The sequence below is a fragment of the Paramormyrops kingsleyae genome, chromosome 14 (assembly GCF_048594095.1).
Source record: "Paramormyrops kingsleyae isolate MSU_618 chromosome 14, PKINGS_0.4, whole genome shotgun sequence".
NCBI lineage: Eukaryota > Metazoa > Chordata > Actinopteri > Osteoglossiformes > Mormyridae > Paramormyrops > Paramormyrops kingsleyae.
In genome coordinates this window covers 8,244,883-8,271,886 of record NC_132810.1, presented here as the reverse complement: position 1 = coordinate 8,271,886, position 27,004 = coordinate 8,244,883, and the positions used below count along the sequence as shown (strand labels likewise).

Genomic DNA, 27,004 nt, shown 5'->3' with positions numbered 1-27,004 from the left:
TTGGAATGATCATTTTTATTGAAAAAAAATCTGCAAGATCCAGAAGACAGCAATTGCAATAAGACAATTATCAAAATAAAACAAAATTTACAAAAGCAAGTTCACAAAGCTACACGTGACTTTCCTGCTGCCATTTTAGATACAATCACACTAAATAAAAAAGCATCCACTGCAAAATGACAGATTAAATACATCTTCTGCCAGCTTTAGCCTTTTTACAGCCTGATAGATGATTAGCGGCATTTAAACTTTCTTTGTGACACACTTAAGAACTTCCTGGTTTGGGTGAAAATCCCTTGTGCTTTTGATAAATGTTTTTAGCATTTATCCATAATGCATAAATCACCTTATGTAGGCTTATGCAATCCCTGTGGTTTTAGACAGATTCATTCCAACTCCAGAACAACAGATAAAATAAAAGATTCAGCAATATAAATCTGATCTGACAACATTTGAAAGCCAAATATCACCCTTTTCTTCAGTTCAAAACACATGTATTTTATAATTGGCTTTCATCCATTATTAAAAAATTCACAGCTGTTTTATAACTGTCATATCCCTGTAATCATATAACTGCATATCGTGTCCCTAAAAAGTTTAGAATGTACTTAGAAGTTAATTGAACCTTGAAATACTTTACTCCAAAAAAGAATTTGATTGGTTGAATGCTGCTGGTCCCCGCCCATATGTTGACTGGTGTTGTCAGACCCAGGCTGCCGTTGCATGCCGATCCTTCACCAGCCACATGGTGTCAATCACCTTACCATTCTGCGGGATAAACAACCAGGAGTATCTTTGAGTCTGCTTGACCTCAGCATAACCGCAATACTGACATCACCCACTGTCTGCATCTTCTTCACAATCTCACTTGATGGGTGAAGTTGCAGCCAAGGGGTGAATCAATTTCTGGAGCTCCGCAGTGACAAGAAAACAGATGTGCTGGCTGCATTCGGTGTTCTATTCGCTCTCGTTTTTTCTGTCACGGTCTTGTCTGGAAAACCTAAGCTCTGGGACAAGGGGCAGCATCTCCACCTACCTGGTCGTCGGAGACCTGCTCCAGGTACAGATGGGTGGAGTTCAACACCTGCATGCGGGTGTAGCCATAGTCAGTACTCCGTAAAGCACTCCAGTCCCTGGGCTTGGGGATGAACCCGTCGTGTTTCTCTCTGCATCCCTGGAAGATCAAAGGAGTCTGACTGCTTCTGTCAAACCTCTATCATTTATCATCAGAGTTTTTCAGTGGCATCACTTTTTAAAAAGGGCCCTTTCGATTCTTTTGTGATGTTTGGTTATGGGTCAGTAGTGCTAATCCTTTGAAGCACTGCGATACTTACAGCTGAGCCAGTGATGATGTGAACCGGGGCTCTGGGGTTCACATATGGCTCCTCTGCACTCCCATTGTAGACCTGAGGAAAGTACAATTTTGTTTCTATTTTTATTTTGTTCTAGATTAGATTAAAGGCCATTTTTATAAATGAATTATATATTTATTGACTTTATTGGCAAATTCAACCTCAAACATACCTATGACCATAACAAGCATGACTGCACTGCACATCTTCTCGTCAGTTTATTGTATTTCTGTTTGTGAAATCCCTTACCTTGTACTTATAGACTGGCCAAAGCCTTTCGTAGGTGTGCTCATGTGCCCAAAGTTCCAGGTCCACTCCTGTAAAAGCACCAGCACCAAACCATTTAGGTGCTAACCTGCCATAGTATAGGATTAACCTCCACTTCGAATTCACCATCTGCTGGTTTCCATCCCGTACCTATGTGTCTCTTTCTGTGCTGCCCTGATTTCCTCTTTCCATTAATCTGTGGGAACTCGCCAGACTCATGAAGCTAGATAGCAGGTGACCGATCTTGGCTGTCCATGACCTTTGACCTTTTGTAGTCCAAAAGTCAAGAGTTTTCATGGCATATCTCTTGAAACAATCAACCAAGCCAGGAAAGTCACACGAAGGCAAAAGCAGCCATCAAAAAAGTTTCTGTACCGCTGCAAATTGAGGTCTGGACTTTCTCAACCCTTGTTTCAACTAGACCAGAGGATGTCAGTTAAAATCTTTTTAAAACACCGGCAAATAGTTTTTGTGATGCTATGTTGCCACAAGAACATCTTACCATAGAGGTAGAATAGATCTTCAAGGCTCCGTCTGACCTGGAACAGAACAGAGTGTGCACTGGGTAACTATCATCAGAAAACACATCTGGAACCACCCTCTTTGGGTCCGTCTAAGCCGTCAGTCCAGGCATGTACCGAGAACTGCGTGTTAAAGGACCAAATGGAAACTATTTTGTGCAATCTGCACTGATCTGCTGGTTGCAAAAAAGCTCACACTTCAGGCCACGTAGAACAGCAAACTCATTTCACAGTCAGAAGACACAATTCTAGTAGAATACGTAAGAGATCTAGTTAGCAAAGAAAGTCCACAAGAAGGGCAACAAGATGCTGTATTCAGTTCAGAGCAACACCAAACAGGAGGTTAAGGGCATAGGATCAGGGTCAATGTGCTGATTCCTTTCCAGACCGTAAAACTGCTTATAGCGGTTCAGAGAACTGAGGCTTCAGATGAGCAGAAGGTCCGCATGGAGGTCAGCATGGAGGATTTACATGCCCGGGGTCAGAGAGACAGGCATGCAACAGGCCCCACACAGACCCTCGGGCACCAAGCTGCCAAATGCCCCAATGCTGAACTCAGTGCCCCCACGGTGAGCCTCAGAGCTTCTTATGGGAAATAAACAGCACCGGTAAAGGTGCATTTCTCACCCGCACTTTAACACACCACCCCATACCTGTGATTTTGCAACAATGTGATTTTCATGAAATATCTAAATGATGATGGCCTTTCTGGAGCACCTCTGTTAATCCCCCCAAAAATGTAAACTATTACAAACACACTGAACGATGAATTAATTCTTAGAGTTTTAAAAGAGAGATTGTAAAAAATTGTAAATAACCTTATAAAGCTTCCAGGTCGCGTGTCTCCATTCTATGCACCTCTGTTCTATTTGCTTTTTTTTTTTTTTTTTTTTTTTTTTTTTTTATTGCCCACCACCACCCCCCCTCTTCGGAGGACAACTTTATTTTACATTACATTCAAGAGTAAAGATTGTGGCCGCTCCGAACTCACCAGTACCGTGGAAAAGGAGAAAAACAGGGGGGGTACAAAAACAACAGCGTAACAATAACAGACATCAATCACCATGGGGAGAGGGGGAGAGAGAAAAGAAAAAAAAAAAAAAAAGGTATACAGAAATAATAACACTAATAATGTAGGCGGGATGGAAAAAAGATGAAGTATAGGGGAATACAGAATACAAACAACCATAAGAAACATAACACTCATCAAACAACAAGAATTATAACAACATCAGTGATACTAATAATAATTAATACAAATCGGTATTATATATATGTAGCATACACACACGTAATCGTACCGTTATATATGTATATTTCAATTCCTAAATCTATAACATACCCTAAAAAGTCATAATAATAATGATATTGATCGCTCAACCAGTCTTGTATGCATGTGCAAGTGTAGGTGTGACCTGATTTGTCATTGGATGTGCTGGCATTTAATGCCGTCAGGGGAGGCGGCAGCACCCCCCCCCCCCCAGGCCCAAGGCGAAGGCAGGAGAACCAGGCAACCGAAGCCACCCTACTGCCCCCCCGGCACAAGGGCCCACAGCCACGCATCCCAGAGACAACCACCCGCCCAACCCGAGAGGGAGCCCGCGAGGGACTAAGGGGGCGCCAACCCCCGCACAGGGAGGCCCGCAGAGGGAGGACGGGCGGCGAGCCCCCCAGCCCCACCCGCAACCACCCCACCGGGGCAGGCGGGTCCAGGGCCGAAGGGCCCCACCCACCGGGACCACCCCCCCCACCCCCCGGCGGACGGCCCCCCACACACCGGGGGAGCCCCAGCCCCCCCAGCCCGTCCCCCGGGAGGACGGGCCGCCGCCCACCGCAGCGACCCGGCACGCCTCCCCCCCAACACTGCAGGATGATCCAAGGGGGGCCCATACAAAGAGCCCCCCCCCCACCCGGGAGCGGACCCGCGGCGACCGGGGAGCGGCAGACACCCCGCCCAGCCCAGACCGAACCCCCCAATCCGCCTAGCAGGGCCCAGAGCGTCCCAAGATTCCCCGGACCGCCCGCCAGGGCCCCACCACGGCGCAGCAGAGCCAAGCACCACCCGGCCCGCGGCCCAAGAGAGGAGGCCGCCCATACCCGCCAGGGCCACCCGAACCCCCCCATGATGGGTCTTCCCCCCGGCGGGCCACCCCACCAGCACAGGGCCAGAGACAGAGAGTTAGGGGGGGCCCCTCAGCCCCCATCCCCTCCCTGACCCATGTTGGTGTGAAGTGTGCATGTACATGTGTGAGAGAGTTGTGTGTTTATGTCTACTATGCATTAAAATTAGTGGGTGCAGTTCGGGTATGTTCTATTTGCTTAGGCTGCTGCGACTGCCCCCCCCCCCTTTACAAGTCTAGAGCTACATGATATATGTACTAGAAATTTATGCCCTGTAACATGACCAGAACACACACAGCATATGTGTGAGTAATAGCCAGGGTTTGTCTTCAGTCTCTGACAATATAGCAGCTATTAATTTATTAATCAATGAATGCATTTGGTCCCACAATAGCTATTTACAGAGGGGTAGGGATAACATACAATGCTCTCAAACATGGTGCAGTCGTCCTTGTCCGCATTGGAGCAGTACATAGGCCGGTGTCCCATGGTGATAATCCAAGGCCGCGTCTGCCTCTTTGATGGGTTACTGGCCTCCTGGGAGTTTGTGAAAAACAATGCATTTCATGTACACAGCACAGTATGGTGACTGACCATCAGTGCACAAGCCGTCAGGGCTTTGGAGAAAATATTTTACTTTCCAATATGGCCAATATAATCAACAACACTAAATCTCATTATTGGCAAAATGAAAGACAAGTATGCAGAAGGTTTGGGTAAATGTTTATGTTTCACATTTCCCGAAGAAATAACTGTATACAAGCACTTTAAGGAGAAAGCTATTTTGCTGAAAAATGAGGCGTAGATCCAGTAAAAATCTAAATATAAATGAAATATGTACCTCCAAGTCTTTTTTAAGCCATTCATACTGCTTGGAAATTAAATCCTTGCCAAACTCCGGGTAGAAGTAGACTTCCGTGGAAAATGAGATTATATGAGCAGGCCCAATGTCCCAGCTGCATGAGATGTAAACAAAACAGCTATCCATAAGTATCAGCCAATCATGCATCATCATAAGACTTACAGACATGCCCATAAGAGTTACACATAACTGCATGTGTACGCTGTGTCTATAACAGGGATGTGCATCTCCATTACTGAGGCCAATGCGACACACACTTCGATGCACTGACAACGATCGGAGACATAAGCGATACATATGAAACCACTATAAATGCGATACGGTGTGATTCACTCCTATTGCGATGTATCTCCAGATACTGACAGGCCTCCAATTCACACGAGATGAGCAGAGAGACTTGCAGAGAAGTGGCCACTGACAGCAGTGGAGACCTGGCGATGAGGTCAACTTTCTAAATAATAAAGGCATATGGCCTCTACTAATAATTATTTGTTAATAAATCGAATTTTACAGATGCAAAGATGTTAGGAACGATGCATCCCGAGTTCATCCCAAATTGTATCTAGTGCACATTTTTTTTTGATTGGAAGAATCGCATCGTGAACATTTATGCAGCTGCACCCATGCAAATCGGTGAATCTTATTAACCCTAGTCTATAATAATCCATTCTTATAGTAAAGCGCATTGTAGGACACCACTCAAGACATGAAAGTCATCTGCAAAGAGCACATGCAATATGTTTTGGGGAGATAGCAAGAACAACACACCTCAACTGGCCTTAGTGCTGACATGAAACGGAGAGCCCAGACGGTATCACGGGCCGTAAATTCAGGCTTCAAAAAAGAAGATGGTTTATGGCCAGAATCCGGAACTTCACTTCCATTGTGAACATATCCGGCGAGGGGTACAGATATGCCCACGGGGAGCTGTAAAAATAGCCCCACAGCTGGCGGGCAAATTGGTCACTGACGTGGGGTGGCATTGATACACGTTTCTACAAATTATTCGATCAGAGAACTTGCCAGATGGAGCAGTGAGACATTGATGGTGGCAAGGGAGTGCTGGTGGTAAGTTTCCTATGGGCCGCAGAGGACAGAATGTATTAGATAGATGTTATTTGTTTAGAGAATAGGCACTCAGCGTGCCCCAAGTCACCAGAGTGGGAGCAGAATGGCATCCTGTGCCAGAGTCCATGGCACGCCGCCCTCTTTGCCCAAGCCACGTCTGACAGATGTATGTCCAGCACTTAGAGTGCCTGTGATGGATGAGGCCCGGGTCTCAGGGGACCCGGGGCCCGCGAGAGCCGCTTCTGTGCTTGTGGTCAGCCTTGCATAGCTGCACTCTCTTCTGGGGTATCGCCTTTCGGCTCTGAAGAATGGCCCAAGTATTCCATGCCCTCCGGCTCTGGGATCGCTGCTGCCTGTGCCGCTGGTTCCCTCAGAACCAAGCATATGTCTTAAGAAATGCTGGCAGAGGAATAGCGCTTGACTGTTCTCTCCCTGTGCTTTCATTTCCTATTTTTTACCCCTTTGCTCCCTATTTTAACTGTGATATGACAGATTTGCTTGCTGGGGTGAGGCGTACAGTGAACTAAAGTCTACAAAACTTTTACAGTTTTTCCATTCTTGTAGTGAGTGCATTTAGCTGCATGTAACCATGGAGACTGAAATTCAGTTCTGTTTTGAAAGCTCTTATAGGGCAAAACTGCAAAGAGATCTAGGGAATATTTTTATTTCCTTTTAAAATCTTTTTATGCCACTGTAGAGAGTGTGTGTCCTTCTAGTCACCTTGCAACTCATGCTGTGAATTCTCGGTCACAGAGATGGGCGTCTTTAACGGTTAGGCCTACCTGTACCAGAGACCCTCCGTGTCCCCTGGCATGCTAAAACGGTTCTTGTAGTTGGAGAAGTTGCTAGAAATAAAGAAAACAGGGCAAGAGTTGTCAGGTAGATGTATAGGTTGTTGAACTCACATTCCTCAAATTTCTTAGGTGATTAGCTGCAGAAACCATTGACTTCTGCCTTTTTGTTGCTGTTCCCCAGTGCAGCCAGTAAGTATCTTGTTGCATAATCCCTTGATCGAAAAGAAACGCTGTGGGGTCAGGTTTCCCCGGCATGCCAAACACAGCTGAGTCCAGTTAACAATTTTGACAGGGTTCAGTCAAAGGCATCTCTGCCCTGTGCTCCTCTCCCAGCTGTGGAATGAGCCCTGCCTGGCCTTCACCTTCAGAAACAGACCAGCTGAATGTGTGTCCCTCCATGCTGAGGACTTTACATAAGGGAACCCACATGATCATGCCTGTCAAATCAACTTTTATAGCAGTGATGCTTCTGTGCACCTCAGCGGTCACATGACACACACGAACATGGTCATGTTGCTGGATGCAGTGCAGACAGAGAGATGCAGCATAGAGGACCAGCAAATGTCTGCAGAGTACAGCTGCTCCTTGTAAGAACAGATGAACTCTGAACACATTCATTGACATTGGCCCGGACAGGGCATGAGGTTTCTTGATCACAGCAGGTGTTGCTTTTCCATTAGTTTTCATTGAGTTTCTCACTGGCCAGTTCCAAGAATCACAGAATGTGAAGATGCCCGCTACCCGGTGGCTCTTAGTGCAAGAGGCCTTTTCTTCTTAACCTTTCACAGCGTGGCAATATTTTCACTGGCAGAATCTGTGCCACTATATCAAATGTGCAAAGGGAAAAATCTTCCTGAGGGGAGCAGTTGGTAACAGAGAGGACTTTCCTTAATGCCTGGCTAGGCCGTAATTTCACCATAAACAGTTGGGCCAAAATCCCTGTGAAGAAGACGGTGCTGTGGGGAACTGCTGGGTGTTCTTATGTAAGAGCGACAGCTCACTATGGGAGGCCAGACTGAATTCGGGGAGTAGGGGTAGGGTGACGGGGTTAATGTCAAGTTACGGGAACCAGAGGAGGTTAAGGTCAGGGATTAAATGGACAGGGAAGGGTGTTTTAGTATTGTGGATGCTTAGGAAAGGATCAGATTTAGGGGTACTGTCATTGTAAGGGCTAAGATTATTCTGCCTACAGTGTTCCTTGCCAACTCCAGGCACAAACAAAATACTTTATACAAGTAACTGAAGTCACATAATTCTGCTTAAACCTAGAAGGTATTTTTGCAGTTTGCACCACATAAATACCGAATGATGTCACATAACGAGCAATAACTGAACAAGAAATACATGCAGCAGCAAATACATACTAATCGTATGGATGAAAAGGGCTTTAGACTCTTCAATCTCCTTTAGTGGCAGACTAAAGCCACAGGTTAACACTGCCACCTAGTGACAAAGCCACAGGTTAACACTGCCACCTAGTGACAAAGCCACAGGTTAACACTGCTACCTAGTGACAAAGCCACAGGTTAACACTGCCACCTAGTGACAAAGCCACAGGTTAACACTGCTACCTACTGTAGTGACTCAGGCTTTAGTTGGAGGCTTTAGGCTTTAGTTAGAAGACAGTGATTCTGGCACGACGTACAAACTCTGGACATTAGGAAATGTCTGTTTTCTGTGAACATCCTAGATTCCCATAAAATAATCATAAAATGGCCAAAGGCACTATCATGACATTGCATTCTATTAGTCTATTACATGTGGATAGTTAAAATTAGAATTTAAAATAATTTCAAGCTATAATTAAAAATAATAATTAATTCTTTGAAATTTACAACAACATCAATATAATCTGGCGTATAAATTGATACTGTTTGTGTATGAAAATACTAAGAGTGACCTTTCTCCTCAGAATGCAGTGAACCTGCAGGGAACCTTTCTCAGTCTGTTCCTCGGGGACCCCAGACAGGCTGCGGGGATCCCTGAGAACCAGTTTGAGAACCACGGCTTTAAAGGTACCTTACAGGAGACCGTTTCCTGAACTCTGCTGCTGTCCTGCATAACCTTTAAATGCAGTGGAAAGTATGATGCTTCTTTCTGTTTAGTTGTTATTATTTCTGGTTTTCTTCAAACTGCAATCTGGGAGCCACTTTCCACACAGAGTTCTTGGACACGCCTGGTCTTCCATGGAAATTCAAGTAGATAAAAGGGTGTAAGAAAAGTATTTCTAAAAAATGATTGCAGGCAGGCTCATTATCCTTTCAGTGGAACTGCTTTATAAAACGAAATTCCAAGAGTAAATCATAGTTAAAAAGAAAAGCGAAGCGTTTGATCTTGTTGATGTTTAAGATGACCAGGCCCATGCACATGTTTGGTTAAACAGACAGAAGTAGTCTTTTATGTTTGGACTGTCATACTGACGGTGTGACTGTATTGGCCACCTCCTCCTCAACGTGACAACTTGATGCATGTGACACACTGAGTACACAGAGACCACCGGTAGGGTGACACTATGTGGGGGGAGGGGGACACTGTGAGCAACTTCAGGTTTTAGAAACTACTGTAAAACTGAAAAGCTCCTTGGTTAATTACGGTAGTTCAATCATTCCGGTGCTTTTACTGGTTTGTTTCCTTGATTGAAAAACTCATCCAGCTGTTTCACATTAACTGCATGATTGTAGGAGACTGACCAATCCGCACTTAGCAGGAACTCAAAGTGAAAAGCTAAAGTGAAATCCAAGCCTTTTTAATTGAAATCGTTGTTTACAAACCCTGTCCTAGCTCATAGTGTGTGTGTGTACTCCCCGCCCCCCACCCCCCCATGGATTAGGTGGTCACTCTAGCCACCAGTGGAATCTGAGTTCTTCTGTTTCAGTATCACAAATGAGTAACCGATCTTCTGCCACCATCAAATGCAGTGGTTTTGTGGGCCAGATGAAATGAGAGCCATTAAAATAAATAACAAAAATACATTAAAAGCACTTTCTTGCAGAAAGAGTTATGCAATGTACACACAATCACCGATACTAAACCCTCCAGTTGGGGGACAAGCCAGAAGCAACAAACTACTGTTTGCCATCCCCATATAAACAGATAATAGTGAGAGAACAGGAGACAGTAAACTTGAGAGGAGGGTTAGGGGCTGGAATTGGCTGATCAGGGGATGTAGACATAACACTGAATGACTATTACTGTCACTGTTTTTGATATACGAGCCCCTCATTTCCCCAGAGAAGCCTGGGCATTAGAATTAGTCTGCAGCTGATCCCTGGGACACCGAATACCACCAATAACATCCAGCTTCTTTAGACATATTGTTTTCATTTGGTTGATGGCTTTTTAAGGGGATCCTTACTGCTGTTTTCTGTATTTCTAAATGTTCTAGAGGGTGTGGAGCACCGAGTTCCTCTAGGTTAGGGGAAAATATCCTGCTATGCATTGCCCAGTGGCTGGGTCACCATCTGAGAAACGACTGTGTAGCAAAGCCAGGGTATGAAGCTGCTATGAAAGGGCTTTGTGCATGTCAGGGCACCAAAACCTCCTTGCCCATAAACTTCAGGACGGGGCAGGTCAAATTAACCCCCCCCCCCCCCCCCCCCCCCCCCACGGACTGGCACGCCAGCAGAGCTTTCCCTGACTCTCCACCCCCACTGCAGACGCAGGTCTAGAGCCCACCTCCCCGCGGATGATGAGTGCACCCACATCAGGAATATGCCTCAGGCGAGGGAGAGTGCGATGGCCATAAAAAAATAATAAAAAAAAAAAACAACACATTTTTCTGGGGAACCCAGGAGCAAAGCAGGCTTTGACAGGCCCTTACCGTGAGCGAATAAACAAAGGGATGGACAGATAGAAGGCGTGAAAAAGACAAGGCCGCAAAATGACTGGATGGGCCTGCTGTCAATATACACCTGCTTCTGTTCACCTCAGCCGAGAAGTGTTACATTATCCTATCAGGGATATTTTACATTATTCTATTACACTGCCATGACGATACGAATGTCACTCCGAAAGGGACTGTCAGTCAGAGCATTCTGAACACTTCTGCTGGCACGCCATTCTCAAACGAGTCCTAAAATTGACCCTTGACACACAGCACATGCATCTGCTGCAGATTCAGCTCGGTTTAGCATATTACACGCAATGTGGGCAGCTTGACACTGACAAAATGTAAAACGACAGACTAAATTCCAGTATATACGTTCCTGTTACAGTACGACAGATGCCTTCATCCAGTGTGACTCTACATTAAGAGTTAATGGCAGACTGCATAAAATCCATTCTTCAAGGCAGTTCTTTAAATGGAACAAACACAGGGGACCTTTGTGGTTTTGTCTTGCTGGGTGCCTCATACCACTCACACGATCTCTCTGCAGTCTGGTTTTAATAGACGGAACACACCTTTGGTGTTCACAAACACAAACCGAGATCATCTGGGACACATGACACTTTCCGTAGACACGCAAACCCACCACACCAAACCAGTAGCTGGAAGGTCAGCTCACTAATGTAAACACCACAGTAAAAACATACTTTTAAGTGGCAGATGGGGCATTTTTTCCCCGCCGTATTTATTTATGTCCATTGGGAGCAAAATGCCCCCAGCTTTTACAAGGAGACATTGTGGAACCTAAAGCCAGAAGTTGGCCTCACTCCCACCCCCCCCAAAACCAAGGATTATTCTGTAAAGCAGTTCCTTGTTTTGCGGCTTGTTCCTCTTGACGTACCTGGTGTCCTGTTTTAACAGCACACAACAGTCTCCTGGAATCTTTCATTCCCAGGAAGAACAGCCGCCTCACATTACGTTTCCCAGTATCGAACCCCCCCACTCGCGATGTTTCACTGATGGATGAAATATATCTCCTTTGCGGCAAAAATGTTTTAAAATATAGTGCACGCTACCTGTACAAAAGGCTGGAATGAAGCATGTTTACAGAAGGAGGCGATAAAACCCTATTTTACGGGCAGCAAAGCTGTTACCATATGCACCTACTGTTTATGCACCATATAAACCACCATCCAGAGTTTGCCTTAGTGCGTCCTGTTGACTTTGGGAGCCTGGAAACCGTATGAGTGAAAGCAGTCTGAACCGGCAGAGCCGGCGGCTGGGGACTCCTGGCCGCAGTTCAGAGAGCAGCAGGGTTGAAATCCCAGACTGAACAACACTCGTGGGCTTTCCAGAGCCATCTCTCTCTTTTTTTTCTGCTTTCCCCTGAGGTAAAGGCAGCAGTGTGAATAGAATCTGGCCTGTAAATTCAGCACATAAACAGGAAACTTCTTTTGTGTCGAAGAGAACAGTGGGGGGGGTGGGGGTAGTGCTGAGTCATCAGCAGCAATAGCGCCGGCTCTCATGCGAACCCGGGCACTTCCAAAAGCACCTGGGAGGGTCTATCTGCTCTCACTCCCTGGCCAGGCTGCCCATGCAGCACAGTTACCAGGGCTTGTTGCTGAATCGGAGCTGACCTCAACGTACATCACCGTCACTGCAGCCTCGGCCGGCTGGCCCGCCTGGGTTCGGGCCCCACAGATGACAGCAGGGCCGAGTTTCACGCATAACCTTGCCGGAAGGCAGGGGAAGCGTCACGGCAGGCGTTCGTTATTCACCATTGGCCTGGAGGGAAGGCGGATACAGGCACGTGCCCGGGCAAAGCCAGCAGTGGTTCCACAAACTGCTGCCGCCCATGCCATGCCAGAGGCCAAGACATTAACCATGTATGCAGAAAGGACCGAGTAGAAGAATACAGCAGATCAGATGCAGCGAGCGGACAAATGTGGGAGAACAATAAAGTTCATACATGTTCAAAAAGATAATGGAGAAGGGAGGTTATTGCTTACTGAGATGTTCATGTTCGTTTCCATGTTCATGATCATTCCATTGGCTCACATGTTCACGATTATTCCAGAAAATCTGTGATCAGTAAATCTCTGTCTAAAGAATGTGCTGGCACAGGACAAGATACAGTATCTCTAAATAAGGGTGTTAAACAAGCTATTCATTCTGTGGTGGGATGAACAGGCAGCTTCCAAACCCAACATCTGTCCTGTTGGCCAGTGAGGGAAAAATAAACATGAGATCGTGATGTGAGAGCAGGGAAAAGAAAACTGAAACTATGGAACATGAACTGTGCCCATTTCCCTCTGGCGGTATCGATTAAAAAGCGTTCAAGGACGTCACTGACCGAGGTAATGTTAGGCAACCGCTATCAGTGCTGGACTACTGAAAGGCAATTAACTATGTTTTCATTCCGTGCTTCTCCGTACACGTTGGTTACATTTCATGAAATATAACCATTTGATGAATATGCATCATTATACCACACATCCGAAGGACAGGCGTGATACTGAGTGCTTTCCCAGAAGCCGGGAGATGGGGGGAAAAAAATGAAGTGCGTTATTCTATCTCAGTTACATAACAGCCCAGAAGGGACCGCGTGCATTTTTTAGTCTTTGTGTTTTGGCTACAAATCATCACTGTGCCCTTGTCGAGTTTTCACAGCAGGCCCTTTGTGCCTGGCCATTTTTCAGGGAAAATGGGCGTCTCGCAGTACTGAAGCTCATGACGTTCGCCCCATGCTTGTACACAAGGGCGCGGCACGTCAGGTATTAAGCTGTTTAAGGAGACATTACCTAGTGTGTAAATACACCTCACTGCAGCGGTTGCAGCCTTTTAATGTACAGGCAGGAGAGAGGAGACACTCACTATCTGTATTCATGGTTCCCCGGGCAGGTCATGTAGGGCACATAGGCAGCAATGGATTCCACCTGCCTCATGAACTCGTCCCCGATCCGGGCATTGTCCTAAAGGCAGACAGAATTAGACAAAACTTCGCATAAGGTTCACAGACCATTCGTTCTGGTTACGCCATGGCAGGGTGAAATGCTTAATCAGTTAACACTGGCGTTTTAGGCAAAATGGAATTCATTTCTTTTTTTACTAAATAAGGCGATTATTCACCTTTTGTAAAAATGTCAAACTTAAAGCATTAAATAGTCTGAGTACATTCTCTTCGGTGAATCTATAGTTAATTATCCACACGCAGTGTTCAGTTCGGGTGGTGAAGTTTTATAAGGTGCAAAAAAACTTCCCTGGGATTTTCCTTCTGGACCAAAATACATTTAATGTCTAGGGCTAGAATATAAAAATCCGCAAAAGTATGGAGAAAATCACTTTGGTACTTCGGTAATCAGGAATTCAAATAAACAACATCTGGGGAAAATTTGTGGTGTTAAAATATCAACCACTTCATTCAGGATAAAATAAAAAAATAATAATTATTAAAAATATATAATAAAACCTTATTCCTGCTTATGCATTCTTATATGATGGAAATGCAGAAAAATACAGATTTATATGAATACTCAGCTGTGCTTAATACCCTCCTTTTAAAGGCCTAACAAACTATAAGCAATAAATGTAATTTGTCTAACCAGCGTTATTAACCAATTCAAGCTTATTGTTTCCGTTCAGCTGCAATTATTACATTATTAGTATTATACGGCGCTCACAGAAAGTCTTGGGACGCTTGCTTAATTCAATAAAAATGCTGCACATTTATTGGGTTTTATCACAAAAACCAAATATTTGTGTTTAGTATCCCTTTGGGAGCTAATTGCAATTAACAAAATGGCAAGAGCAGAACTGAATGAGTCAGTCAAACAAAAAAATTACACTTAAAATGTTTGTGTGAAAGATATCTGCATGAATCTTAAACATTGCTTGTCATTGGATTTTTGTTATGAAATCAATAAATTTGCAACATGCATTGTAGGGCTCAGCAATTGCCTCTTCTGTATTAAAAATGCTAATCAGTTTCATAAAGGGGAGATGGGCTGAGACTAAGACTGGATTGGTTTGTAAGGTCACGTCATGGCCTTCTCTTGGGTGAACTGGCTGGAAACATAACAGCGCTGTTTCCTAAGCAATAACACACACTTTAAGGTTGGGCTCCTAACTTGATACATATTTCCAAAAATACTGCTAAAAAAAGAAGCTGATTTTGTAAATTCTTCTGGGTTCTGGACTGACAAAATAACAACAACTGAACCCTAGCATTACTCCATCAGTGTTTCCATAACACAAGAATACCCAGAGACATGGAAACAAATAGTGGAATTCTTTTCGGGATTCATTTTTTAATAAAAAAAAAAACCATTGCCTGTAATCAGAGTACATACATTTTCCAGACAGCTTGAAATATGAATCTACATCACAGCTAATGTTAATGGAATCGGAGCTGTTTATCTGGCTGTCATTTTAATGCTGGTCACTGAGATCAACTGGCTCATCCTACCCTCATCCTTTTAAATATAGTACAAAAGGGTTCTGTTGGTTTCTATTTATAAGACCCAGGAAGTCAAGGAATGTAATCAGCCGCTGAAAAGCACTGGCGTAACTGGGTGTGATGAACAGAGTCTGATCATTGAGTCCTGCATATTTTAGTTTCCTTTTGGTCCTTGGAGAACAGAATACAGGAACAAAAATGTTCAGACATTTAATTTGCCCAAATTGTGTCAAATTGATGTGCACAAGAACAGAGAGTTACCCCATTTGTGCAGTGTTTAAACACCCAGCTGCACCCACACAGCCCACTGGGGAATCACCTGGGATTTTTTTCAGTCCCGCACTGAAAAATCTTTCATTGTCTGTCACCCTTTCAAGTAATGTACTTGGTTTCATGTTGCTAGGTATATACTGATTATGCTTTTCCAGGAACGAGGGTGAACTTTGTCCTGTTTTTAAAGCATTGAGTTTTTTTAATTGTATGAGGATGGAATCCTTGGGATGCCACAGGCTGGCTGACAGCTGCTCTTAACAGGTCGTCCAATGAGCTTCACAGCCAAAGTCAGTCAGTTCCTGCACAGAGTGACAGCTTTCACCGGGAGCCGCTTATAGACGTTCCATGTGGAATACCTAAGGTCATCTCACTAGAGCCTCTAATGGACGGTGTGAGGTTACTGTGGATCAAAATGGACCTTAGAGCGTACAGTATATGTACACCATGTATTAACCCTGGGACACGGAGTAGGTCACTATGACAACAGCAAAGTGCAGCATCTGTCCTGAGACTCGACTCAGGCCTGACTGAATTCATTTTAAGCCTTTGGATAAGGCGTGATAATATGTCAAGTCATATTGGTGTGTGTTCCCCACCCTTTGCCAGTTTCGCTAAACAATGGTGAAAACATAAAGCCCAACCTGCGGGCTGTACTAGACTACTTATGTAACTTATGATATAGGTACATTACCTCATCCATGTCATATGCAAAGTCCCCTAAAAGGCAAAAAAGCCCAACATTATTTTTTCATATCTTTGTGTATTATCATGTATATCTTGCTTAGTCAGCATTACAGGTAAAAGAAAGAGAAGCCACCAAATAACATTATTTATGTAGTTTGTTCTTGGTTTATATAACTAATACCCATGTGTCCACAGTTTTTTTAACATTATTTCCGTAATAGAGAAGAAATGGAAACTAAATGTGAATAACAGAGATGCTGGACACCTAATTTCCTGGCAGTTTGGGTATGTTCCGCTCACTCATGCTTCGCACTCATTTGCCGCAGTGATCCCTCACCGATGTGCAGGATGACATCGTACATCCCGACCTGGGTCTCCTTCTGCAGCCGGGCCAGTGACTGTGGGTTCTCGTTGCCCATGTCACCAAAGAGGGCGAACCTGGGGCTCCATTCCAGGCTTTCATTCAGGGCGGTGAAGTAAAAAATGTCGCTCCAGCCAGCCTCGCTGCCACAGTGGTAGACTGCAGGGCGGACAGAGAGAACAGCAAGCATCATGCAAGGCAGCTGGGGGCGGAGACTCGTCCTAAACACCTCATGGTGGCAGAACGACCAAAAAACACTGACTGTACATGCCAGCAGACAATTCTTGCAGTTGAGATGCTAACACGTTAACTAATCGACTAAACTGTGACGTGACCGCCAGGGGGCGCCAGTGGGCCTCATCCCAAAGAATGTGTGAACCAGGTCCGTGAGGGGATATCCAATATCCCTGTCTTCTGTCCCCACACATCCGCATCCGTCTGCGCCGTCAAAGGGGCATTCAGTGGCGGCGATGATCAGACTGACAGAGGCAGAGAGCCAGGCTGCAGCTGCCCCCATTCTCTCCTTCCAAAAGCCCTCGTCTCCTCAGCCGACTCAAAGAAAAGCAAACCAAAGCTTTGGAGCGATCCGGGTTTTTCTAAGACGGGGCAATATACGAAAATGAGTCATGCCATAAATCACAGAGTGGAAGGAGCTGGGCGCTAACAGACTGGAATCAACCACAGCCAAGGGGTCAGAGATGGAAAGGACGTGTGCGTGTGAGCCCCGCTCATGGGATTCAGCATTCATTGGCCTTGGAAACCTCAGCTGGTCCACCATCCCCCATGTCCATCATATAAATACATGTATTCCCAATGAAGGTACCTGCTCCACTCCATCTTAGAGCTCTGGCAGTAAGAGCTCCCATTGCCTGTGGCTGCATGCACTCACCATAAGCAGAGCCAGGCTTCAGGCCGGATAGGGTGACTTTGTGAATGAACAGCCTCCTCTTCTCCGAACCCCCGTCCACAAAAGTAGTGGCGTTGCCCTTGGCCACCAGCGTGAAGAGTTTGCCTCCCCACTCGTTGTATTCAACCACGCTCTCTGTCTCATTGAAGGTGGTCCAGGTGACCACCATGGAACCATGGACTCCTGGGAGGAGACACCCGGCTGTCAAACACTAACAGGCAAGAAGAATTGTATGTTTGCTCTATATTCCAGTTATATAACCTCGATCGGCCACCGATCTGAATGGGCCGATTTTCAGCCTGATCAGCCGATCAGTCTCACGTATTTCCGATTACGAACCGATCTTGCGCATGCACAGTAAATCATAGGCGCAGTCGCGCGCACTTTCAGACAGGCAAAAACGTCCGTAATTTGGAAATTCTTCAGCGTGAGCCAAGCGGGCGCAAAATTCGCTATCTGCAGCAAGTGTAAGGGCCAGGTACACCGTAGGGGATCCAATACAAAGACATTTAACACAACAAATTTGATTAGACATTTAAAAACACGTCACCCCAGTGAACACGTTCAGTTTGAACAAGCTAGCAAAGTGAAAGCTGCTAGCAGAGCATGTTCGAAGCCATCTACGAGCCAGCAGTCCTATCTTTCGTTGGTATTTAAGCAGTGAAGAGAGCAAAAAATTACAGGGAAAATTATGGAATTCATGGCACTGGATGACCAGCCGTTTTCTGTAGTTGAGGATAGAGGCTTCAGAAATCTGATAAATTACCTCAGTCGAACATATAGAATACAGAGTAGAATACCGTTACTTTTCGGACGTCGAGCTACCGGAGTTGTTTAATCTAGTGTTATGTCACACACGTTTACTTGCTGCACCTATTATTATTTTAAAGAATATATTAATGTTTTGTTGTAGTTTTGGTTTTATTTATTTGTTTTAGTTTAATTTATTTGAATTTGTAAAGTTTAATAAGAGTTTGTTACGGAAATAAAGTTTTGAAGTGAAGAAAATGTCATTTTTGTATGCATTTGCTGTTCTCAGGGCAAAAATCGGTATCGGCCGATCGCACATACCCAAAAAATCGGTAATTGGGATCGGCTAAGGAAATTGCAATTGGTGCATCCCTAGTTTATGCCTCCCTCAACTTGCTCTATTTTGTAGAGTAAGTTGTCCGCGAAGGGCAGCCACCCATAGCAGTGCCCAGGGAGCTGGGGGTTAAGGGCCTTGCCCAAGGACCCGCAGACGTGCTGAGGCTGGGTTTGAACCGGTGACTTTCTGATTACAAACACACTTAGCACACTGAGCCACACACAGCGCTCACCTGGTAATAAATTACACATCCTCCAACATAAATATCATCTTACAGCACATAACAGATCAAGAACAGCTCAGCACCGGGTGTTTTTCAATATGCTTACTTCACCATACTTGTGTTCTCGTGTACCCGTTTTTACGTCATCTTCCATTGCCAAAAACCAGTGTCAATTAAGTACAAAGGACGGTATGTTGTTCTTGCCTCACCCCAAATATCAACAATGCATTGGCTGCATCCTCGCCAAAAGAGAAAAATCACATGGTTCATTGGAAGCCAGGTTAGCAAGATCGCTCTTACCACGAGCACAAGTATGATCTTTGCATTCTTGGTATTGAGAAACATCCACGGTTAGTTGCTAAGACCAAGCCTCCTCCAGACCAAAAATACAAAAGACACTAAAGCAATAATCACCATTCAAAGGTGGGCTGCACAATATCACATCACCGTATGTGAAATATCCGCAAGTAATATTACGATATTTACAAAACAAGATGAAATTACTTGAAATAAACTACAGCCAAATGAATCATATTATCTGCCAATAGAGTGTGTCAAATAAGCTGGCTGGCCGCTGTGTAAGCAGACACAAAGCAGTGCAGACAGATGCGATATGACTACTGTGCATGCGCACATCGTGATGACCATGCTGAAACGATATATTGTGCAGCCCTGATCAAAAGACAATACAAATTGTCAAAAAAACACTAAAGCAATTCTGATTATGAACATAGCAAAATTGTACCTGGATAGGAGACGTGCACCTGCTCTGGTTGGCTCCAGATGGGGGGGACGCCATGCAGTGGGGCGATCAAACAGCCGACAACTAAGAGTATACTGACAGGCAGCATCCCTGCTTCCTCCTCTGCCAGCGGCCTCCTGTGTATGACACCCACCGTGGGCAGCCTTGTGACTTATTCTATGTGGTCTCATGACTATCACGCATTTCTTCTCCAGAAACAAACACACGCGAGTCATTTCCCTGGACTATGACCCACCTGTTCAGCCAGATATTCACAGGACAGCAACCATTCACCATTCAGAACCAGTCATGCAAGGGGAGAAGCGAGGAAGGGCACAGGATGGCAGGGAAGGTGAAGCACTACACCATTGGTTGGTGAGAGGCACCCATTATTAATACCAGCTGCTGTCTGACATTGACTGTGATACGCATTCATAAAATACAAATCTATGACGCACTGAGTTGCAAAGTAATATACTTATAAATATAAAACAGCTGCATTTCTTCTCTAAAGTTGTCCACATCTCCTAGCCTGACAGTACTGCACAGCTGGCTTTAATGTTTTTCTCTCATTTCACCTGTCATTGTGTCTATATTGCAGGTAATTACTGGCTGCAATTTAGTTTCTATCACATGCAGACAGGAGACAAAAAAAAACCTCGTCAGCAGGTTATGTAAAACCAGCAGTACACTTCCTCATATTTATGTAAACAACATGTGCTGTCACATGCCACTTTATAATGCCGGCTCAAACAGCTTTAATGTTTGGGAAGAATTAGCTTAGACCAGACAGCAAAATAATAATATTTATCTATGGTATACTTTAAGTCTATGAGGAACAACATCTTTTTTATAATCAATGGTGTACTCCCCAACATTACATTTACATTTTATTTATTAAGCAAATGCTTTTATGCAAAGCAACACACTTTTTTTTGAGAACAAAGGGTCAGTCAATCCCAGGAGCATCTGGCAGTTATGGGCTTTACTCAAGGGCCCAATGGCGACGCTGCTCTGTTGATCCTGGGATTTGAATATGCAACCTTCTGATTACAGACACAGCATTCTAACCCCCCCCCCCCCCCCCCTCTACTAGGTCTAGTCGTCAAACCTTGACTATTCATCTGCCTAGGAAGCAGCGGAGCTACCAGAGATTTTGGGCCCCAAAAAAGCACATCAGACCAATCCAGACCAATTCAATTATTATTATTATTATTATTATTATTATTATTATTATTATTATTATTATTATGTCACTCAGGGGCCCTTGGGATCATCCTGACTACCCCCCCCCCCCCCTTGATGGCACCCCTTCTTGGGAATCTGCATCTTTTATTCTAAAAGTGAATATTCCACTGTAGCTAACACTATTACTGCTCTGCATGGACTACAGCAGCACTTTTCTGCAACTGAAAACTTGTCCCTTGATCTTCCCAACTATGAATCGGTCAGAGATCACAGGATCCGACCGACTGGTTCGCTCCCTACAGACCAGGCAGAGTGCAATCAGAATCATCTCTGATGTCTGCCTTTCAACCTACCACCTTTTCCATACTCTCACCTGCTGTAGTGTCTTCAGATCTCTGCTCTCCAGAACCATATGCTTCAGTTTTTACCTGCTGCAGTCAGACCTCTTCACTCACCAAACCGAACACACCAGTGCATGCAGTGCATGCCCTTCCTATGTTTGCATGGATTTCCTCTGACAGTTGTAAGACATGTAGTTCGGTGAACTGGCATGTTTAAATTGCTCACAAGGTGTGGTTCTGTGGGTTAGGATGCTGTACCAATTATTAGAAGGTTGCCAGTTCAAATCCCGTTGTCAGCAGAATGACATTTGAGCCATACCTTCAACCCCAAATACTCCAGGGACTGACTGGCCTTGTTTCCTTAATTTCCTGTTGCTCTACATAAAAGCATCAGCACGGATGGGCCGATCCACATTTTTTCAGTTCCCATCCGATTCCGATATGAGCTCTTTTTACTTTAATATTTTAATATAATAAATTTACATAATATATTTAGACTTTATATATTAATATTTTAAGCTGGTAATTACAGATGAAAAAATGCATGCCAAAAAAATGGAGTTAGCAGTGGGTTCGATATTCGCCGGACATTCACAGATCTTCTCTGTATTTACTTGATTAAAACGTTCATAAATTTGTGTGTGTTTCTGAAATTACATGCACACCTTGATTTTTTTCAATTACTTCATCCAATAAATTGTGAAAATGCAAAACAATGCAGCTCCTGTTGTGAATTAGTGCATATTCGCTTGACTTTTGACAGTGGGAAATGGAAAAGCAAACGGGTTATTACTGAAGGCATGCAACACTTTGAAACTCCATTCCAATGTATTACATACTTACACGAAATCACAAGCACATACCGAGCCCACTAACACTCCTGAAACTATAAATAATCCTATAAGCTAACGTCCATTATTTTTGTACGCAGGTACAATATAGGGCATCCTACATTTCAGCTTATGGCCAAAGAACATGAGTAAACCTACACAAATCCTCTACTTTGGCAATTGGGAAACCTGTAGAAAATTTGTGAAATAAACTTAGATGCCTCTTATCCATTATTTTCTAAGCAGGTGAAACGTGGAACATCCTACAGCTCCAAAACCAAAGAACCCAGCAATGAAATTTCAGTTTGTAGTCAAAGGACATGAGTAAACCTACACAGATAATGTACTTTGGAACTAAGTATCGGACGTGGATCAGTGATGTATGGCCGATACTCGATTCATCAAACAGGTCTGGATCAGCGCCGATACCAATCCGTATACCGGTATTGGTATATCTCTAGCATCAGCTAAACAAATTCATGTAGTATATGTGTGGCCTGTTACAGACCGGCATCCCTGCCTTGTGCCGTATGCTGCCTGAAATTGGCTTCATTACTGGCATACTGTATTTACTACATTTACACTCGCAGCTGTAGGTTTAATGTGAATTATTTATAAGTAACAATGGCGCAGTCCTCAAATTTTGAAAAGGTTTCAATACAGGCTATTCGTAAAGTATTCCCATCCCAGGAATGGCACATGCATTGCGCTCATATGAACACAGGAGGGCGCATTCCAAAGCAACGACCGTCGTACAGGTGATCAAGGCCGCAGAGTCCATATATTTCCCCGACCAACGACAGGGGGCGACCGAGTCCAACTGACAGTTTCATGCTAAGATCACTCCCAACATGCAGCGCTTTTCTGTTTGAATGGCGCAAGTTCCACTCTGATTCTGAATGTATTTTTTCGGTTAATGACGTTTAAATCTTTTTAATAATTATTTTAAAGTTTATCTACTTTTTTTGTTACCGTTCGGCTAAAGTCGAATTCAGTTCCAGGCTTGACACGTTTATAATGTGACACACGAGAAGCCAACATGTAACGGTAGGTAAACTCCTCCAGGCTTTAGATGTGCCTCTCTCCCTGCGAGTGCTTCATTAAAATGCAGTCGCATATAGCCCGTAGGAAACCAAAATATTTGTGCAGTTAAGCGATCGTATAGCCAATTTTGTCAACGCGGGCAGGAGGCTAATTCTACAGAATTAGCATCGTCGTGGGTGCGATTGCTCGGCAGGCCTCGGCAGCACCTCCGCTGGCCGATAGCGCAGCTAGCCGGGTAAAACGCCCTCCGCGGCAGACCGTGTGCACTGAAAATGCGGGCAGAAACATACATGCGCTTCATACCCTATGGTTTCCGTGAGCGAAGATAGCGGAGGTCTTACCGTGGCCCTTTGGGGAGATAGTCTGGTTATGGTGGTGAACTCGAACAAACAAAGCAGACGGCCAGGGCGCAGCTTGTGACAGGGCCGCGCACGGCTGGGCTTCGCTACCGGGCGTCCCGCTGCCTGTCTCTGCTACGGGGGCAGCTCCATCCCGGCCTTCCCCCCCCCACACACACGCACAACTGGTGTTTTTAAACTTTGGCAGGGATCCACATGGGTTGCGCCATACTGAATAACAGCTGTAATTTGCAGCCCTTCGGATCGCTGGTAAGCGAGCAGATTAGTATAATACTGCCGTTTATTGGGAGGCTGTTTGCCGAGAAGGAAAGGACGGGGACAAAAAAAACAACCTTTCAAAATAAGTTTATCGCTGGAATCAGACAGTCCTTTGACAGTTGGGATGTTCACAGAAAGCGGCAGGTGGATCCTCCGTCCGTGGCTGCTTGGTGTTTTAGTTAGAACTGGCGCACCGAGTATTATAGCTACGAAGTGATGTGAAGTTTATAAAACCTTAGTGATGCCTATTCTGGTTGTTTTTAGTTCGTATAACTACTCCTCTTACTGTTGTTTCGCTAAACATATGGCACGTTGCGTTAATGAAAGATGATATCGTCGGAAGCAGTCAGTCCACACAGTTCAGGATAGTTCTAGTTAATATTACCTTGTTGGCTGATGGTGCACTCCAGTAAAGTATAGTTGTTGACTGCTTATGTGCATGTAGTTTGTGGAGGAAATGCCCTTAAGTTGAAAGGAAGAACTCGTATTTCCGGGATTTTTTTTATTTTTTTATTTGGCATGTGACATTGATGCAAGTGTTTGCTGAAAAACAACCGATTTCCCCCTTGCGTGTTACACTTTCTCAAGGTCCTTCCCTATTATGGCCTCTGGAGACCATGGTGTTGACAAGTTTGAGCACCGGTTTCATGAAGATGCCCAACCCTGCGAGCTCAAAAAAAGGATACGGTCTGCAAGTGGCAAGACCATGAAGGAGGCGAGTAGGGCTGCGTCGGCGCGCTGGATAACCACGAGGATTGTGGCTTGCTTCCTGGCAGTGTGTTCAGGGCAAGAGATGTCTGTGCCTCTTTGCTTTAGTGGCACAAATACAGCAGTTAATGATTTACTTGTTTTGCAAAATAATTAACTTCCCCTTGTCTAAGCAAGTGTCTGACTTTCTTTAATATTCATTTTATTTATTTGGCCATAACATCATGGTAGGTTTTACAGTGATTTTGCAGTCGCAATGACTGTTCTGAGTCCCAACTCCTTATATGTACTCCAGTAATGTATGGTGGAAGAGGAATTTAGTGGTATTCTTTTCCTTTTAGGTGGATTATTTTAAAAAGGAGGAAATAAATAAGAAGAGGTGAGTTTTCACTAACCATCAGCAATCTGACGCTCACCTCGTGTGATTCCCACATGTGGCAAACATGAATTGATCCGTCACCAGTGTATCGACTCATTCACAAAATCCAAAAAATAAAACGCCTTGCAGAGGGGGTCCAAGAAGCCTCAGTTTTGTACAAGGGCGATTGGGTTATCTGGGCAAACCCTGAGCCTTATCTCCACTCTGCAGATCTCCAGTGGGCCGTACTGCACAAAACTCTGGCAAAGTAAAAAGAGTGGTGTCCTCCAAAAGAAAGGCACGTCAGGTGACTGTGTGCCCTGGGGGCAGACGGAAGCCATCCCCAGCTGTTGGGAGCTGTGACATGGCAAACAAGGAGAATGAGCTGGCATGTGATGAAGACCTCCATCAAGGGCTCTTCTGCAGGCAGCCCCTGAACCAACCAGAGGTCACCAAAATGGATGAACCTGGGTCCAAGTACAGTGACTACTTCACCGAGGTGGGTCTGTAGCAGCTACTTTTGGTCACATGGAATCCTTGATTATTGGTTTTTGATAAGTAAAGTTGGGAATAGGAGTAATTATTACTGTTTGCCTCTTCTTCCAGAGAAGAATTGGTTTTATAGTTTTGTCGTGTTTTCTGTCACAGTCAAACCATTATAGAGATCTTTCTTTGTTTTGCTTGAGTGTGTGACTTAATTTTTAATACAGCTTTCAAAGGATCATGATGCAATGACCCAAGTGCTTTTTGGAAGAAATCTCAGGCTTAACGTTGCTTTGACTCTGTGGCGAAGGAACGCAGGCGAACTAGTTGCATACCTTCTCAGGTAAAACCTAATACTTGTGATCTACAGGCTAATTTCTAAGTATTGAATTCAGATTTTAATTTTCCTTTTGTCATCTGTAGAATCCAGGACACTGGTGTGCTTGTTGACTGTTTACCTGTAATCACAAAAAGGTAAGTATTTATTTATTTGAAATGAATTGTTTGACTGCATTCTTTTTTTCTTATAACTTGTGCTTTTATTCTTTGAACAGTCTTCAAGAGGAAAAGCCAGCAATATCCGTTGGCTGTTGTGTAGACCTTCTACCTTTAGTAAAAACGCTTCTTACAAGTCAATATGAAGAGTGAGTTCTATTTTTTTATAACAACCTGGTTTTGTCCTGTTGATTAAGTATATGGCAAAACTTGTACTTTAAAATTGCATTTCAGGTACCTGGTAGTCGGTTTACATTGGGTTCAGTCCGTTCTGAGGAGGTGGTGGCCAGAACTGTCTGTGAACGGCAGGACGGCTCGCGACAGCCATTCAGACGATAAGTATGTTTGCTCGTGTGGCCTTTTACAGCTGATTGGCCGGAATTACCCATGTTTGTTGTGTGCTGTGTGTTCATGTGCTTCTTGATTAATTTCCTACTAAAATTTTCGTAGGAACATTCATGTGATGAAGCAACAGTTACGAGAATTATGGGAACATGGGTCAAAATTAATTTTTCTTCCTGGAACTACGGGTGAAGTGGCGAAGGTACGGTGCTTCCCTTTTCTTTCTCTTTCCAGAATCCTCTAGCAGCTGTGAAGAGTGTTCACATGTGTCCTTGTTCTCATTCTGTCCTCCTCTTTTGAAGGCAGTAGAGTCATACTTGTCGCAGCTGCGCTGAGGCAGAGATGTAGCACGACGGGGCTCGGACCACTCCACGCACTTGACAGCGGTTTACAAAGCTGCTTTTCAACTCCAACACTAATTCTGAGGCCGGAGCGACTGGGCCTCAGAAGCACGACACAGCAGTGGACTTGAAGGACTGAGCATCACACTGATGATGCATAATCTGTTTTTTTTAGAACTGATACGGGACAGGGGGGCTACCTGCAAACCACGACAACCTACTTCACATTGAAGTGGGCTGTTTGCTTAGGGGCACACACTGGACTCTGAGGTGCCAGAGACTCAAGCTCAATTAAAGTGCCAAGCTCTCGCTCCACCAGAGCACTGTTCTACTGTCGTGTTTTTGTAGAGATGAATGTAATTAATGTTCCTAGTCATTTTTTTTGGTCCCCCTCTCCTTTCCTGAAATCAAGAACTTGAACAGCAACAGTCTTAAATTATTAGACTTTTCATGTGCTTGTTCATAATTAAAATCTTGGACTGTAATGTATATAAGATTTTATTTTAATCGAATATTAAATAAATTTGCAATGTCCTGTTTCAGACTTTATTTTTATTACATGGCAGAGATTGACATTTAACATGTCTAGGCATGAAATCTTCACTCATTTTAAATATACGTTGAAATGAAAAATGATGTTTCTGTCTTACGATTCCATGTCAGATTATGACAACTGACCTCTAGGAAACTCTGCGAAAATCTATATGTAAATC

General features: G+C 44.4%; 2 protein-coding genes across 7 annotated transcripts; one reads left to right on the top strand and one right to left on the bottom strand.

Annotated features, from left to right (window-relative positions):
- On the bottom strand, positions 1-24,050 carry acp7 (acid phosphatase 7, tartrate resistant (putative)). 4 transcript variants are annotated; one of them, XM_023802177.2, is made up of 14 exons: positions 23,950-24,050; positions 19,548-19,681; positions 17,475-17,675; positions 16,562-16,744; positions 16,232-16,257; positions 13,686-13,783; positions 6,974-7,036; positions 5,103-5,217; positions 4,685-4,798; positions 2,122-2,158; positions 1,602-1,669; positions 1,335-1,406; positions 1,037-1,174; positions 1-768 (listed from the first exon to the last, which is right to left on the bottom strand). In XM_023802177.2, the coding sequence occupies exons 1-14, from the start codon at positions 24,003-24,005 to the stop codon at positions 703-705; spliced, it is 1,371 nt and encodes a 456-aa protein (XP_023657945.2). In that variant the 5' UTR covers positions 24,006-24,050; the 3' UTR covers positions 1-702. The 4 variants fall into 4 exon arrangements, with proteins under 4 accessions (XP_023657945.2, XP_023657946.2, XP_023657948.2 ...); XM_023802178.2 differs by lacking the exon at positions 23,950-24,050 and adding an exon at positions 23,289-23,441; XM_023802180.2 differs by lacking the exon at positions 19,548-19,681 and having other exon boundaries at positions 23,950-24,027.
- katnbl1 (katanin p80 subunit B-like 1) lies at positions 22,696-26,823 on the top strand. Of its 3 annotated transcripts, none has more exons than XM_023802182.2 (10): positions 22,696-22,950; positions 24,153-24,279; positions 24,614-24,651; positions 24,862-25,129; positions 25,341-25,456; positions 25,537-25,587; positions 25,668-25,757; positions 25,843-25,947; positions 26,059-26,152; positions 26,253-26,823. In XM_023802182.2, exons 2-10 carry the CDS (start codon positions 24,166-24,168, stop codon positions 26,283-26,285), a joined length of 909 nt encoding a protein of 302 aa, XP_023657950.2. In that variant the 5' UTR covers positions 22,696-22,950; positions 24,153-24,165; the 3' UTR covers positions 26,286-26,823. The 3 variants fall into 3 exon arrangements, with proteins under 3 accessions (XP_023657950.2, XP_023657951.2, XP_023657949.2); XM_023802183.2 differs by lacking the exon at positions 22,696-22,950 and adding an exon at positions 23,501-23,555; XM_023802181.2 differs by lacking the exon at positions 22,696-22,950 and adding an exon at positions 23,566-23,708.
- The last annotated feature ends 181 nt before the right edge of the window (positions 26,824-27,004 follow it).